Source organism: Apis laboriosa, unplaced genomic scaffold (genome assembly GCF_014066325.1).
Source record: "Apis laboriosa isolate Shangri-la unplaced genomic scaffold, ASM1406632v1 scaffold812_cov158, whole genome shotgun sequence".
NCBI classification, from domain to species: Eukaryota; Metazoa; Arthropoda; class Insecta; order Hymenoptera; family Apidae; genus Apis; species Apis laboriosa.
Window position 1 is genome coordinate 298,882 of NW_025224511.1, and position 17,126 is coordinate 316,007.

At 35.5% G+C, this 17,126-nt stretch overlaps 1 protein-coding gene across 1 annotated transcript in view; it reads left to right on the top strand.

Annotated features, from left to right (window-relative positions):
- The window catches only part of LOC122719524 (glutamate receptor ionotropic, kainate 1-like), a gene marked incomplete at its 3' end in the record, with an annotated part of 105,542 nt that overhangs the window by 78,530 nt on the left and 9,886 nt on the right, over window positions 1-17,126 (top strand). The window contains exons 4-5 of the mRNA XM_043945426.1: window positions 10,502-10,753; window positions 15,764-15,939. Of these exons, the coding sequence (XP_043801361.1) occupies window positions 10,502-10,753; window positions 15,764-15,939 (428 nt within the window). The remainder of the gene's footprint in view (window positions 1-10,501; window positions 10,754-15,763; window positions 15,940-17,126) is intronic.

Genomic DNA, 17,126 nt, shown 5'->3' on the forward strand with positions numbered 1-17,126 from the left:
ATAAGGCACGGATTTCTGATAAATAAGAGCCTCTCGAGTCTCACTATTTCGAGGCTTAATAAACTGTGGAAGATTAAAGGCGTGTCTCGGATTTCTGTTCGACTTTTTATCCATCGTTGCAAGAGCGATTTTCATCATCGATATACGTTCAGCCAATCCCTGTAAATTTTTTATATCAGTCAAGGATTACACGGCATGCATAATGATAGAGTCGTAAAAGGGAAAAGAGATCGTTTCTCGAGGCAATAATAAAACGGAGAAAATAATAGTATGGAACCAATTATAATAAATAAATAATTACTTTTTATTTTAAAATCTCAAATTACTTTAAACTTACATCGATTAATGCGTTAGATTTCGAAAAATCGTCTGTGAAGACAAACTATGATTTTATATTATCCGTTTTATCTTCTGTTCATTTCATGCTTGCATACGATTCTTTATATGGATTTTTTGGAAGTTTTTCTTTCAACCAAAAAGGATAAAGCATCCCTTTTAAAAAAAGAGATCATGTTTTTGAAAGGATTAGTCGATTTCCCTACCACAAAAGGATATAATAAAGGATAATTCTTTTAAATGGTAGGCAATACATAGGCCAAGTTCTGGAGAAGGGATTAAATCGTCGCATTAACCGGAAAGTCCGAAAGTAGAGCATTGAACAGGATCGTGGTAGGATCTTTGTTTAATCTCGCTTGATATAGAGATGCACCATCGAATCTTCGAACGGATTTCGCCAACTTCGATTACTTCTTTCTGTAGAAAATTGTTTGCTCGAACTTCGAGGTCAATTTATAGAGCTATTCAAAAATGTATAACCATCCAAACTATTTCGAAACTTTTATTTTAAATTGAGTTAATTAACACGACAATCGTTAAAGCAATTTTATTCAAATGTTTCCTCGAGACCAATGTAAAATTATTACACGAGTTTCAATCAACGTGTCATAAAATTTCAATCTTAAATTTCAGACTAGAGACTTAAAATATTGAGATACGATTCCCGGAATGAACGACAATCAGAAATCGTTATTAACTAGATCTGAAACCGATCTAAAACTAAATCAAAAAACGTTCTTATAGTTAAATATATATAAAAACCAATAAAAAAAACGTTGAAAAAAAGTGCAAAATTTCCCTATCCAATATTTTTTTTCATATTTCTCCCCGACAGAGCTATAACCCGATACGAATTATCCAACTTGCTCGCAACCTATTACTCGAGAAATTTGATTTCAACGAGCGTAACACGAAAGCAGAGCGAAGTAAGGTTTGCGAAGTCATATAAGGTGAAATTTATGCAAAATAATTCCAGGCCGGAGTCAAGGGTTGACCCCGCCGCGAAACCATAACAATGTTTCTTGCCGGCCGATCGTAGATGGCCGCCTAGATCGTAAATTGCGAACCGTAAATCCGCGCGGACGTCGATAAATTTGCAACAAAATGTTCTATCCACCGGCGAATATCTATTTCGTGGATTATTGAGACTCAAAGACACTTCATTTCCCGTGCATCGCGTGCTTTTCGCGATTCCCCCTATATCATCCGTATCACTGGGTATAATAGGATGTCGTATTTTCAAAATCGCCACCCATTGGAATTCTATCCCTTGATTGATGGAAATACGCGGAAAGGGATTATTCTCGCGAGTTGTTTTTGCTTCAATATAGAGCGTATTGTCAACTCTTTACCCTTATGATAGATAATAAATTAAATTTTAGAAGCTACTAACCTCTGTTAAATGCTAAATGTTCAAATTATGATTTATCTATTCGTGTATACGAACCGCGATATTAAATATTTAATATTGCACGTGCGTACCAAAATCAAAATCAAAAGATAGATTTGTAGATTTGAAGCAGAGCTTGTTGGAAATATATTCAGAAGGGAAAATACGAGGAATAAAATTAAAATTGTTATTTTAATTAAAATTCGTGTAAAGCATATACTGAATTATTCGTGGAACAATTCGTTTTCGAGGAAAAATTTGTTTGGGGAGTGAAATCAATCTTCAAAGTTTCGAGCATTTTTTTTTTTTGCTCTCGTTTTGAATAAAATTCCGTTTGGAAAAATATATATTTTACAAGAAATAAAATTTGAATATTTTACACATCTATGATAAATTATATTTAAAAGAAACTCGACGTACTCGTAAAAATTGTCTTCATTAATCCTTCGTGTAATTCTGATATTTTGTTATTATCATCTGTTTTAAAATTCCGTCACGAGCTATGCATGTTTAGAACCCGCGACCAGAGTTTACAAGCATTTTTTCCGAGTTTTCCGAGGTGATATAAAATTGCGCTAACACTAGAGAGACTTACATATTTAAGAGTACAAAGGGGAAGCTTTATTGCGTGCACGCGATAATAGTAATTTTTAATTTTATCATGGCAACGAACAAGAATAATCTGACTTCTATAATCGTATTTATCGCCTGTTGAAAAAATATCTTCAAATATTATTTGAGCGTTTAATGAATATATTTTAGCAATATATGCGGTTCTTTTGAAAAGTTAATTTTAAGTGCCAAAACAAATTATATACAAGAACGTCGAGTTTTATTTATTCAAATTATAAATAATTGAAATTTCTGTTGAATAAAAACAGTGGTGTGTTATAAGATCAAAGGATTAAATTCAAATTCGCTTCCTTTGATATCAAGTTAAAAATAAAAAAATCACGGTAAAAGTAATAACGATAGCGCGATTTAATACACGAAAAGTTAATTCAAACGAGCTGTAACGTAAAATTAAAAGAGGCAAGATTCAAATATTCCACCCCCTGTTCGAAATATTTCACGGAACCAAGGCCACAACGGTATCCTAATTAACGTTAACCAAGGAAATAAACATCCTACTCGGAAAACAATCAAGTCATAATTGCGCAACAATCATAATGCATAATCTACCAACACCAAATGAAATCTTAGTAAATTAGCCCCAAAATCTACTCTTGTCCACTCGTTGAAATGGGTCGGCAGACCGCATTTATTCGGCCTTCGCGTGGCGACCAACATCCCTCAGGAATTTTACCAGGCCGATTCGCATCATAAATATTGCTGAGTTCTAGCGACTGGCATCTCGTATCCACGTTAGTTTCCGTTTAAAGATATATTTCAACCTCGTCTGAAAAGATTTCTCATTTTCAATAGCCTCGGCCTCCATCTTTTCCTATTCCAGTTGGATCTCCTCTTCTCGTGATAAATCCTCGAGGGATCGCAAGTCGTATTTTTTTCCCCTCTTCCTTTCTCAACTCTTCATGTCATATTGTGGGCTTAACGTCGCACGGTGACTAACTTAAACTTTGTGGAAGCTGATGTTTTCTTTGAACGATAATGTTTTAAAGTTAATTTTTGATTGATCGATTAATTTACCACATATGTGCTGATTAAAATTCTTAAATTGATTGCACGATGTGATTTTTCAACTAAAATAATAGTATTGAAGATTATATTTTGATGATTCTCAGTTATTTTTGAAATGAAGTCTTCTTTTTCATTATGCTCTCAGTGTCTTTTCATTTTGGAAGATAGTAGAAAAGTAGTGGACAGTTTGATTAAATTAGCTTCCATAATTTTATGCTTCAGATACATCAATACAGTAGATTAATAAATTATCACTTGGACTCAGGTGAAGTGTAGAAAGAAGTACATGCAAATTCAAATTTATTGAATATTGCCTCAATTTGATTCTTGACTCATCAAATATATCCAAAGAATTAATATTCTCGTTATTCCTTTTTACACTTAATTTTTTTGCATCGTTATCTAATTTTTTCTTCTACTTATTTCTTCATTCTTCTTCAATTCCTCTTCTGTTCATAAATTAATAAAAATGCTTTTCGTCGATCAATAATAATAGTAACTCGTTCAAAATAGTGAAGTCGAAGAAAAAAATATTTAAAATTATCACGCGAATAAAGAATGTATCATTACGATTTCTTTTACCGAAAAATTAAATATTTTAAGTTTAAAAATGATTGAATTCACCGAGAAGAATCGAAAAAGACAGAGAATGACGAAATGTACGATGAAACCGTGATATATTTCTATCGTACCATCAATTTGAATGTATGTATCAAAATAACAATCGTGTATGCAGATTAAAATATTCGATTGTAACAATCGTTTTCGATCCTCGTCGAACGATTTAATCAGCGGACAAATGAATCGTTCTTTTATCCCGTTCATCTTTACCCCGATTAAACCGGCAATCGAAAATACCGAATATGCAAAGGGGAAAGAGAGACGTGAAAATGAAGCTGACGATGAAAAGCTTGAAAACATAATTTTCGCGAATTAATTGGCGTCGATGTTCGCTTGCCATTGGAACGATATCATCCGCGCGACAAATTCCCCTCGCATTTCATCAGATTTATTCACCGTTAAACGCCGATTCCCTGATTGTCATTTTCACGATCTCGATCCTAAACGAGAATATCGAAAAAACGGATTCGTCCCTTTTCCAAAATTCGTCACGAAGCTTTTTTATGCATCATATGTATACGGACATTAAGATAATTTTTGATCAAACATTTTGACGTTAAAAATTTCGATAGGAAATTCTAATGGAAAATCAACACTATTCGTATTATTCACGAGTCAATCACGAGTTTTAAAGATGCTATTAATATTGATTGACAACTTATAAAAATCAAATTGAAAAGAATATCTATGATACATTTTATTTAAAAAAAAAAAAGACGTAGATAATTGTAGATTTTTGTATCAAAATTTAATATTGAAAATTTTGCCACGATTATTGATATTTCGAGATGCAAGAATTATTTTTATTTGAACTTTACTTGAACTTTTTAATCTCGTCCATTCGATCGACACATTGTGATATCGGGAAGAAAAATTTGTCGCCCGCGCCGGAAAATCGTGATTTCCTCGTAGGATGCCACCGAGAAGAGAAGACAAAGCCTTCCACCGCGGGGAAAATTGAATTCGCGTAGAGGGAAATCGACTCGGGAATGGGACTCGATGAATTTCTAAGAATTGGCTGTTCGGATTACAAACGATGCATGCATCGATGATGTTCTCGAGCGAAAAAGGAAATGGATCGACGGGGAAAATTAGATTTTCCAAAGAAATTCGGATCCGGGAAAAAATTAAGCGATTTATTATTTTTATTTTTGATTTCGATAAAGAATAACGCGGATTTTTGTCAATTTAATTACGAATAGAAGAATGGCTCGTTTAATATTTACGTATGTATCAGTCACAAAAGTTTGTACAACACAAGTTCAATCAACGGATTGTATTATCAAAATTAATTGCAAAATTAGAAATAGATAATTGTATTAAATATAATGGATTATAATGTGGGACAATTTCTTTTTAAATGTACGAAAACTTATGTGACTGATTGTACATCAATCGTCAATGAGAGATTGATATTTGTATTATCGCTTCGACAATAATGTTCATTCTTAATGAATATTTTTAAGGATATTCAAATTACAGAAATTTCTATAAATATTTATGTCAATAGAGATGAATAAATATCGATTATTTGTCACTCGTTTCTCATTCTATTCAGTTGCAATATATCCTTAAAACGATCACAATAAGAAGTAATAATGCCGATTGTTAATAATAAAATGTCCCTTTCTACAGATTTTATAATATTCGTTTCATCGTAATAAGAAACTTTACCGATGCTTTTATCAATATTTGGCGAATCTTCGCGACTTCGAGTCGTTTGAAGTTACAGTGAATCATGCTTAAACTGACACAAGAAAACGAAAAAGTAGGGAATTCTCAAAATTTATTGAATAACTTGCACTCCTTTGATCTCTCGAGCCGGAACATTTTAATGGAATGGAAGTTTTCGTTTATTACCGACAAAAGATGTAACAGCCGCTTCTTTGTGACCAAAATTGGACTTCCTTCAATGTTGATTTGTCGGGAAATTTATTTCTTATAATTAAAAAAACAAAAACTTCTACTTTTCCATTTTATCGAGATTCTACACCTGATACTCGTTTAAGATTCTTCAAAGTTAAATTGCTTGTATTCAAGTAACATTTGACTAATATGAACAAGAGTTTCAAAATCGAATTACTTAAGCAGTTTCGAGCAACTTGACTAATCTAAATGAGGCTTTAGTGTCTAAACTTTGTCACGTCGACATCAATAGCTACAATTGTTGTTGTAATTAATTTACAACTTAACTATACTGATTTAAAACTTACTACACCATACCAGAATGCATCGAAAATCGTGATAGAGGATGATTTCTCTAAATATAAATGTAAAATAGACGAAATAGAAACAACTAGATTCAACTCATTTTCATTTCCAACAAATGCATGAAGAAACTTCATTACAAATTATCAAAATCTCTCGAATCGATGGAAAAAAAGAAATATCGTTTTCTGATGATAATTAAATAGAATCCTCGACGTCACCAACTTAACGACCATTTTCAACGATCATATTTTCTCGCCGAGAAGGCCAAGAGGGAAGGAAGAAAGACACGGATGTGCGACCGATGTAATTTCGTTTAAAACGTGCAAGTGCGCTTGAAAGCGCTGATGGAGGACCCTCTTCTTTTTTTTTTTTTTTTTCTTCCCTCCCCCAGTTTTTTTTCGACAGACAGGTAAGCGAGACCGTTTAAAATCCGTGCCGACACGCGAGCACCCGTTGTATTTTTAATTTACTGCTTCCCCCCCGTCGGACACTCTTTTGCTCCCATTTCGTCTCGGTATACCTATGCCCTCCGAACAAAACCTTGATATCTTTGTTCCTCGACTCTATAGAGGGGGAGGGCCGTCCGTTTCCAGCAACGAGGAATTCAGGTCAACCGGAACGCAAGATTGCCAACGTTTCGTTTCCCGCTTCGTAGGAACTTTCAACGAGTCGACTCCGCGTCGCAATTAAATCTGCGTTCGTAATTCCAACGAAAAAGAGAAAAAGGAAAAAAAGAAAAAATAAAACATAGGGAAAAGAAGAAGAAAAAAAAAAGGAAACATTTTTACATTTTCTCATCCTAAATGGTAAAAATGGTACGGGATTCGAAAGATCCGATGCGTTTAATCGCTTTGTTTTCCCACCGGTTTCAGCCATTCGGACATTCCCGAGTTCCGTTTCCTCAACAAGAGAAGGGGCCGTTTAAAGTCCTCCCTTCAATCCTTCCTCCCGTCTCTCGTTACCATTTTGAAAGAGGAACAGGGGCATGATTCTCCTCCAACACCGTGACCGCGTTAACGCCACATTGTTGCGCGATCTTTTTTCATCGAGTGTGCGAATGGCGAGGAGGAAGGGATTGTTAGAGGGGAAATTAGTGACGAAGCTATTTCTGCGTGTCAATGCGCTCGAGAGGTGATCGTGTTGCTTGATTAAAAACGAAAAATATATAGGGGAGATATATACGCGAGGGAGAAAAGTTCTGTTTTTCGAACGAAATTATTATTGGTAATAATTCCTGACTAATTGTTCGATGGAAACAAGGGATATTTTAACATTCCGGGTTGTAATAACGGTACATGTTTAATTTTGCTTCTCTTATCGATAGTGTTGCATTACATTCCGTGTATCGAGCATCGGTTGTTCAATTATACACTGTACATTGCAGTAATTCTAAAATACATATTAAATATCGGATCGAGGATCGAGGAAACAACGATTCGATGTAAATGAATTCTGTAAAATTCCAGGAATAATAATTATTGAAATATGAACGACACGGTAGCTGGATGATTTTAAAAAAAAAAATAAAAGAAATTAAATGGAAAAAGAAATCGTTATGTGACGTTAAAAAACGAATTTACAAATCGACATTAAACAAATGAATTAATAACATATTTAACAAATATTCGATAATTTATTAATCAAAATATATTTGAGAATGTTTAATTGGCAAATTATTAATTCTCTGTCAAAAGTTGTACTTGATGGAAATGAGGAAAATGATGACTGATAACTCGAAGCATTTCTACGTCAGTAATTCGAGACGTTAGTGTCGGTTCGTTAACAAGAAGAGTAACATGGTAACGAAGTAAAGAGACTTATTTACCATCGTCGAGAATACGACTTAATCAAGGGAATAACGACGACGAACGAGATATCTCGAGTCGTTCAGACGATGAACAGTCGTAAGGTTGACTTGGCTGTCTTGTTCTCGCCAAACGAATAGGAATTTTCATCGAGTTCTGCACGATACAGACATCAACGACGTTAAATCGAATTACGATTGCTCGAAGACAAGACACTGATAGATCTCGAAGCTGAAGAACCTTTCAAGAAGATCGATGAAACGCTCTTTACTGAATCAGCTCACAGAGCTTTCCTTGGATGAATTTTACGCGATTCTCTGATAAGAGACCAGAGCAATTGTTAAAAATCATTCTATCCTAACCTTTTCGAAGATAATTATTATTTGCCTCTCTACAAAAAGTATATTCATCCTAAATTATTTTTAGACATTATTAATAATTATAATTGTTAAATGAAACAGACATTGGAAAATATTTTATGACCACTTTATTTCTAATTCCTATTTCTTCAACAATACTCTTTTCCATGTATTTTATTTTCGAATCGTAATAAGACGAAGAATGAAGAACAAGAAAGAAATATTCCAATATAATATAAAATCAATGCAATTTTCGATCGAGGCGCGTTAAATGAAATCGGCAATGTAAATACGAATGAAAGGATAGTCTAGCCTGATTGTCTATCAAAAGGGACAGGAAGAAAGAGTCGCGTGAATAATTCTAGCTAGCAAAACGGAGAACGCTTGAAACAAAATCCTATTTTCGAAATCGAACTCATTCGTCCGGCGATGTGTCGGACGATCTTTTCTTCGAAAAGGGAACAGACGTTCGTAAAGTGTATCGCGGATAATGGATCAGGAAAGCCGTCGGTCTGATAACGTATCAATTTCCTGTCCATTTTCCGTGCGATCCTTGTGCACGGGCATAGACATCGTACTCGTAAATCATACGATCACGTCGCTTCCATGAATGTTCGATTAATACGTGAACCGTGAGTCGAATATGGGCCGAGTCGATGGAAAAATAACACGAGACAAGGTATTGTGATGGAAAACTAGAGAAAATTCGTTTCCATTCACGCCTTTGTCGCGTTTTGATCTACGATTTCGATCTGTACGACTCGAGGATATTTTATTGCATTAAGAATCGTCTCAGAGTAATTTCATTTTCGAAATAGCTTATTTCCAACAAAAGTAAATTCTTGGAAACAATTTGTTCACACATTTAGACGATTTTCTTCAAGGAAATATATCTTTGTCATTTTTTGAACGTTGAATAAAAGTCACTTCTAAATTTCCAATTATAGAAATGGAGGATACAGATCCGTCTCATCCTTCAAACACCGTAACACGTATAAATTTTACTCTAGTTTTCCACCAAATATTATCTTGAATATTATTCAAGATAACATATAACAAGGTAACAAGTAAAATAAGATTTTCGATAAATCCTATCCAACATTGAGTGGTCAAATTATTTCGTATGAAAAATACCAGAAAAATATTTTCGTACCAGTTATTTCAAAAAAAAAAAAAGAAAAACATTCATCGATCAACATTCGCCCACCCATCATACCTCACAACTGCTCTTGCATTTCTTTACAAAAAAAAAAAAAAAAAAAACTCGTTGCAAAATTTTCCATTCCAAAACCGAGCATTTATCGCAGGAAAGAACGTTTTCCAAACCGTATTTCGAAGGGTTACGAGTAATCCCACGAGTCGGTATCCGGGATTGCACGGCTCCATACCATACACGCGTAGCTAGAGTAAGAATGTCCGTCGTAACGTGCTCGTTCCACCGCACGAAAAACCGAGTGAAGGCAAGTAGCTGTGCAACTCTTGTTTACAGTCGAGAGAAAAAGGCGGGGCAAAGTTTCGCGTCAATCTTTTTGTCGCCGATTCGCCGGGCCACGATGAAAGTTTACGAGGAAGATTACCGTGAAATGGCGTAGGAAATACACGCAACTTCTCCCCTGATATAGGGAGTCCCGAGCGTGTCTTGTCTCGAAATATGAAATCGGAGTGTCAACACCAGTCCACGCTCTCCATTTCCATTTCCACGCTTCTTCGTGCCATTTTGCTTGTTTACCTACTACATTCTCATTCAAATCTATTTAAATGGGTTGGGGACGTTTCTCAACCTGTGTGTGGGTGGTGACACTTCTGTTAGCATTCGTTTATTTTCGTATTAAGTATACTGAAATATTTCAGAGGGATGATCCTTTTTGCTTCGACGATTATTTAATTCAAATTTGGACGAGAAATAATTTCGTGTATCCATCCTTTAATGTACGTCACGTATCAACGATGAAATTAATTGAAGTTATATATTATGTGATTCGTCTCTTATCAAATATTACATCAATGATATGATAATTAGGCTAAAGAAAGTATTTACGTACTATATAATTTTTAGCCATTGTAGAAAAATATATAGAAAAATTGATAGATAAAGATTAAACTGTCAACTGTCAAAAAAGCAATAATCTTTCTTATTTCAGCGTGCAAGCAGCTGTCGAGATCGGTACAAGGGATCTTCGGCCCATCCGACCCTCTTCTAGGCGCCCATATCCAGAGCATTTGTGAAGCTCTGGACGTCCCGCATCTCGAGGCCAGAGTCGACTTCGAGCCAACGTTCAAAGAGTTCAGTATAAATCTCTATCCATCTCAGGACCATCTGAACAAAGCCTTCAAAGATCTCATGTCATTTTTAAACTGGACCAGAGTGGCCATAATCTACGAGGAGGATTACGGTAAGCATTCACTTCAGCTTAAAACGAAGAAAAAACATTTACATATACATATATGTATATCTCCTTGCCCGTTATACTCGAAAACCACGATTATTCAAAACATACGCACAAGTAACGTAATTTCACAACACGTAGCGTCGTGTTGGAAATATAAAAATGGTGAAATGAAAAATGGAAAAAAAAAAATTGGGGGAAAAAAGGAAAGAGAGAGAACGCGACGAAGAGAAGCATAACGCGATGCAAACAATGAAGCAAACGTTCCAGGTGGCAGAGGATTTGCAAGCGTACGAGTGCCACCTCTCCAAAGGAGTCACGGAGCATTCCAGCCGTGACGTGTCATACAGGCTAGTTATTACGCTGTTCCTTTTTTCTTCTCGTTTCGTCCCTCGTTTTGTCTCGTTTTTTAACAGCGCCGCGCCGGTCGCCGTGATGCATCCCTATGCAAATAGGGACGTCGGAGTCAGCCAGCGGAAGTGGATGCCGGCGCGACGCTGAAATGTCGGGCCTGTCAACCGCACGCACACGCACGGAACTGTTCCGCGTGTAAAATCACACGATTCGTAATTATCCTTTTGATCCTTGCTCCTCGTTTTTCTCCTCTATCTCGTTTCTAATGAATTCTTTCGATAATCACGGGAGAAATATTCGATTTCGAGAAATATCGAAAGATCAAACGAGGTTTTTTTTTAGATTCGTGGATAACGTGGTTCGTCATTTTTGAGTGAAAATATGATATAAAATTAAAATTCGTAATTTTGATTTCGTAAAGTGTTGAAAGAAGATTTTCAGAAACGAGGTTTTCTTTGAGTTATTCTCTATCCTTTTTTGACGAGAGAAATGGAAGATTTATCCCAATTAAGCTCTTCTTACATTTATTATTTGAAAAATTTGATGTCTCAAAATATTTTATTTCACATGGAATAATTTAAAAAGATTTAATTTCAAAAATTTCAAAAATTAAATAATCGTGGATTATTATCACCTTATTTTCATGATCGGAAATATTGAAATTTCACAGAGTCGAAAGATTGCAAGCTACTTTAATTTCAAGTTTCAATATTATAGCTTTTAGCAGATAAACTTCTCGAGGTGAGAACTGCACTTCTATTAATTTTTCTCGAGTTTTCTTTTTTTTTTCTTTTTTTTTTTAATTTAAATACGCGAAACTTTAAAGTTGAAGAAATATTGAAACGTGTTCTTTCGAAGTCAAATAATTATCGACTTCCAAATCCCTCGCGTAAATTAATCTTTCAACACCAGAGATCTCCAAACCTTCATTTTCAGCCGGAGCTTGTCTCGTTAACCTTGAATTTTCCTAGGTCAAAGCGTCTTTCTTTGCCTTGCCGCGCCAAATTTGCTTCTCTCGTTTAATTAACACCTTCTAAAGTCAACGGTTTCTTGTTCTTGCAAGTTTCCAACCCCCTCGAGCTTTTTGCCCGTGAACGACAGGAAGGTGAACACAATAGGAAATAACTTGGCCAACGAGGTACAACCAAACACTCGTCCAAGTTTCCATTCTATATTTGTAGCACGCTATTATGAATTCTTTTTTTTCTTTTGCATCAAAATGCCATCAATGATGTTTTATCCATACTATATAAAAAGCTTTTTATATCAAACATCGATCATATGTGAAATTGATTGAAAAATCTAGTTTTTATGTATAGGGGAAAAAGCCTTTTTTATCTCTCGTTTATCTCTATTTCGTCTATATTTTATGTTAAAATTCCATGCACAAATAGAAAAAATGAATTTTTCGAATGTCTTTTCATTTCGTTTCTTGGATTCGAACAATTTCATAGTTTTAAATAAATTTATTCTCTATTTATACTCGATGCTTTTATTTTATGAATTATTCGGAGAAGAATGGAAGAGACGATGATTATTTGCTAGAAATACTTCTCTTGATTAAACGACGTAATTGTTTACAAAGAGGAAGAAGGAAAGAAGAAACGTTCGTTGCAAAAATGAAGAAAATATCCTTGGAATGATGTTTCCTTTTTCTTTTTTTTCTTTTTTTTTTTTTTTTTGTTAGATTTTACGGCAACCATAAATTTCTCAGTAAATACGTCTAAAAATTCCTCTTCCTGATGAAGCATGTCACCGAACATTTCCTATATATTCCATATGATGATATATATTTTTCAACGCGTCTATTCATTGAAAATGCGAAAAAAAATGTCGCTTTCCGCGACACGACAAAGCTTTCTCGCGGCTCGATCGTTTAAATATGACTCAACTTTCTCCGCTCGATCTCTTTCACAACAAAAAGAAAATTGTTTCTTAAACTTTTCCATCGCATTCTGCCCTGCGGGCTTTAATAAACTCGATTAAAATGTAATCCAATCAAAATTCCACCCTGTTTTGACATTGAACCAAGGATATAAACTTTACGAAGCATGATCGGAATCTCATAGAAAATGCCAAAAGAATAGAAGACCAAAGATTTATTTATGAACGAAAGAGGAAAGAATAGCAGTTTTATACGTCCTTCTTTTAAATCTATTTTTATAGTGATACACACAACGTATGGAAATCAGAGTAGCTATCTTCTTTTACTCAAGAAGCCTCGAAACAAAAAAATTTTATTCTACATTTTGCCCGTATATTTTCACCTTATAATCCACCATCTAATATGCAATATGAGGCTTTCTATTAATATATAGGCTTTCTATTAATATCTCAGTTGCACACACGTTCTCGTACAGTTGTTTTCGTTACGGGGCACGTATACGTATACGTGGAAGACCAGCCCGTATGCAAATTGAGCGACAGGGTGCCCACGTTTCCGCCGTTCATCTGCGCTTTGTGCCTGCCGCTTCCGCCAATTATTCTTCCACGAATTAATTACCCGAGCGTCGCCTCGCCTTCGAACTCGGGTGACTTGCCTCTTTGGCTGGCATGCCGTTAAGCTCGCATTGAATAGCACGCGCGCCTCCAATCCGGATGCTCAAAGCGCGCCATTGTATAAACGTTTTCGCGCAACAGAGGCTTTATACGAAAATATTAAATCGCGACAGGATAGCGAGCGAGATGAATGGTTCTTTTCAACGTTTCAATGCTTTTTCGTTCGACGCTCGAGAAACAATTTTTTGAACGGGCGCACTCGTATGTTCGTATTATTCAACTATATTTTGGTGTAATACTTTTCGAGTTTTAAGAGGGTGAAGTTTCGTTCGATGGACGGGGCGAAGATTCTTCAAGCGGTTCTCGACTTCTAGACGCTTCAAGTTGAAGTTTGACTTTCATTAAATTTAGCAAGGGAAATTTTTAAACCGCTCTTTAAACACGTTCGACACGTTTTCAGGCTTTGATAAGTGGATCGAGCATCCAGATAGCGTGCAAGAAGAATTAAAGATCAAAGAATTTCATTCCTCGATATCAAGAACGTTTGCAGAAATAAATTATTCTTAGTAATAGTAGTCCTTTGAATTTGATTTATTTTTCGTCTCGTTTCGATTCTTCTCCCGTTTACGTTTAAATTGGAAAATTATTATTTAATTAATCCCGAACGATACGTTCTTTACCATTTGGTACCATTTCAACGATTTCATTCACGTTAACAAAAGATCGTGTACAGTAACGAGACAGATATAAACTCGTATTTAAAAAAATATATGCATGTATATCAAAAAGAGGGACTTGAGGCTTTTCTAAATTCTTGCTGGTCCAACGTGCTTTTTGTATCGTGCGAAACCGTCATAAATTACCAAGCTACGAGAACCATCCAAGTCGCGGTAACCAGAGGGTTGTTCCGCAAAGCAGACTCTCTCTCACCCCTGTACTCGCTCGTCCTCCACCAAACCCTTGTTGCCTGCAAATGTATGTACACGAGCACAAAGGGTCGGGCGGACGTGTACACGTTGGCCCTCGAAAAGGCGGCGGCGTGATAATTGAAAACCACGTCTAAGAAGCGGTTTGTTATCTTTCAATTTTACGTTTGAAGCGTACCCAACCCATTACTTAGAAGGCGTTCTCTCTCTCTCTCTCTCTCTTTCTTTCTTTCTTCCCCTTCTTTCCCTTCCTTCGTTTCCTTTCTCAGCGCGGAGAAAGGTTTCTTTCATTCGTGGGAATAGTGGTTTCGTATAAAAATGACTGGAATTACTCACATCGCGCGATACGAGGAATAGGAAAATTTAATTAAACGAAGTGTTTTTTCAAAAATTCAAGTTGGCACGGTTCGAGGTATTAAAAATGCACAATGTTGGCGGTGCATGCAATTTAATAACACAGCGTGGATTATTGAGAAATTGCACGCGAGAGAAAGAAATTTTCTTTTTTCGAATTGTTAGAGGCGCGGCGCTGTGATTAACGATTTTCGATGGATTTTCGTTTGATGAATTTCATTCTGGATGCTTGTCATTATTGGAAATGGAAATATATGTTGAAAATGAAGAATCTATTTTGCATAGAATTGCATAGAATTTCTACGTATCGAGACGTCTTCGCAGTAATGAAGTTTTGTCTTGAGCTTTAGTTGGAAAAATCGTGAAAGATGAGATGGCAAATCGACTCAAAATGAAAGTCGACTGGCAATAAATCGACTGGCAACGAAACTCGATTAAATAAAGTTGGCCTTTGGAAATCTCGCGTGTAATTTTTTCGCGAATTTCATTTCGTCTCTCGGTGACATACACGGAATTTTTGCTGTCGAGTTTGTTCGATTCAAACGAATCTTGAGTTTCTTTTTTTCTTCCTCTTGCATAATCGGATCATTTTTCACGTGCAACTTCAATCGTTTCCACTCAAAAGATAAAACAATCAGAATTCGAATAGTATACGTGTTTTATTACTCCATGATCTTCGAAGAAATGTGATATAAGCGATGAAAAAGTTAAAGTTGAAAAGTCTGAATATTTTTTTTTCTCAAACATGAAATAGCAATTCTGCTATTATATTAATATCTTTGGAATTTAATAAGTAATCTTATACACGTATTACATTTATATTAAAAAATATGCACAACAATTTGTACTACTTTTTCATTGAATTTCATTTATTTCTCGATAGGTTTATTCAAGCTGCAAGATCTCGTGAAATCACCGCCTTCGGCGAGAACCGAGATGTATATTCGCCAGGCAGGACCTGGTTCTTACAGGCAAGTTCTTCGAGAAGTCAGGCACAAGGAGATCTACAAGTTGATCGTCGACACCGATCCTGCGCACATGCAACAATTTTTTCGTGCGGTGAGTCGAGATGATAAATTATCCAGATGATTAATTCGAGGATACCGCGTTAGATTCTTTTTATATATATATATGTATATATATCTTTCAACATCCGTCTGTCTGTTTTCGACTGGAATCTACATTCTACAATATCTCCAGCAACTTTAAACAAATCCTCCATCCATCGAACATCTCAAGAATTCTATTACAATCAAATTGCAATCTTTAACCCCTTCGCTTTAGATTCATCGAAAATTTCGAAATTTCACGAGAACCGATTCGAGATACCTTTGAATCGATATCCGCGCAAAGGATCGGACGAAACAAGTGGCGGAAGACTTAAAAAGCCCGAAATTCCACGAGTAGATGATAGCCTCCCTTTGTCGTCCACGGGACCGTTTATACGGGGCGAAATATTATATCGCCACGTGCTGCATCAAGAAAGAACCGGGCAGAGATCTCTTGTCTAGGAGAAACCCATGGAAGCTTACATCCTTATTCGTAGGAGCGGAAAAAGAGAACGATATGGTAGGAGGGAAGGAATGACGTTTGCCGATCGATACCGCAAGTATAGCTTCGGGGATAGATACAGAGAACGAAGACCCATAATACTTGCTCGCGGGGTATTTAATCTCCGAAGTCTCCGTAATGCTATCGAGAACGATATATCGAGGAAAAACGATTTATAACTCGATAAAGGAAAAAAAATATTGTTCAAAAAAGAAAGCAATAATCCGGCTTGCCTTGTTCTATAAAATTGTCGAATGAATTATGGATCTGGATCGACGATTTTGCAATTTTCTTGAAGAATGGCGGTTAATTATAGTTGACGTTACACCGTACGATTATTTTTTTTTTTATAATAGCGTTAAATATATATGAAAAATTACACCAATTTGGACACATCATGATCACATTAATGATCGACACGATGAATTGAGATTAATCGATAAACAAACTATTAATGATATATAAATAATATTCGCTAAAAATCTTGATTCTTAATTTTTTTTTAAATTTTACTTAAATTAATTACTTATGATAAAAAAAAAATTCCTAAAAACACGTATTTACAATATCTCTGTATCAATCTATTCCTGTATCAACTTACTCCAATCTTCATTAACCAAGTTCAGTCATTTCCTTTCTTCATTTATATTCATTAAAACACAAATTTCCGCGTAATGAAGAAAATTACGCACGAA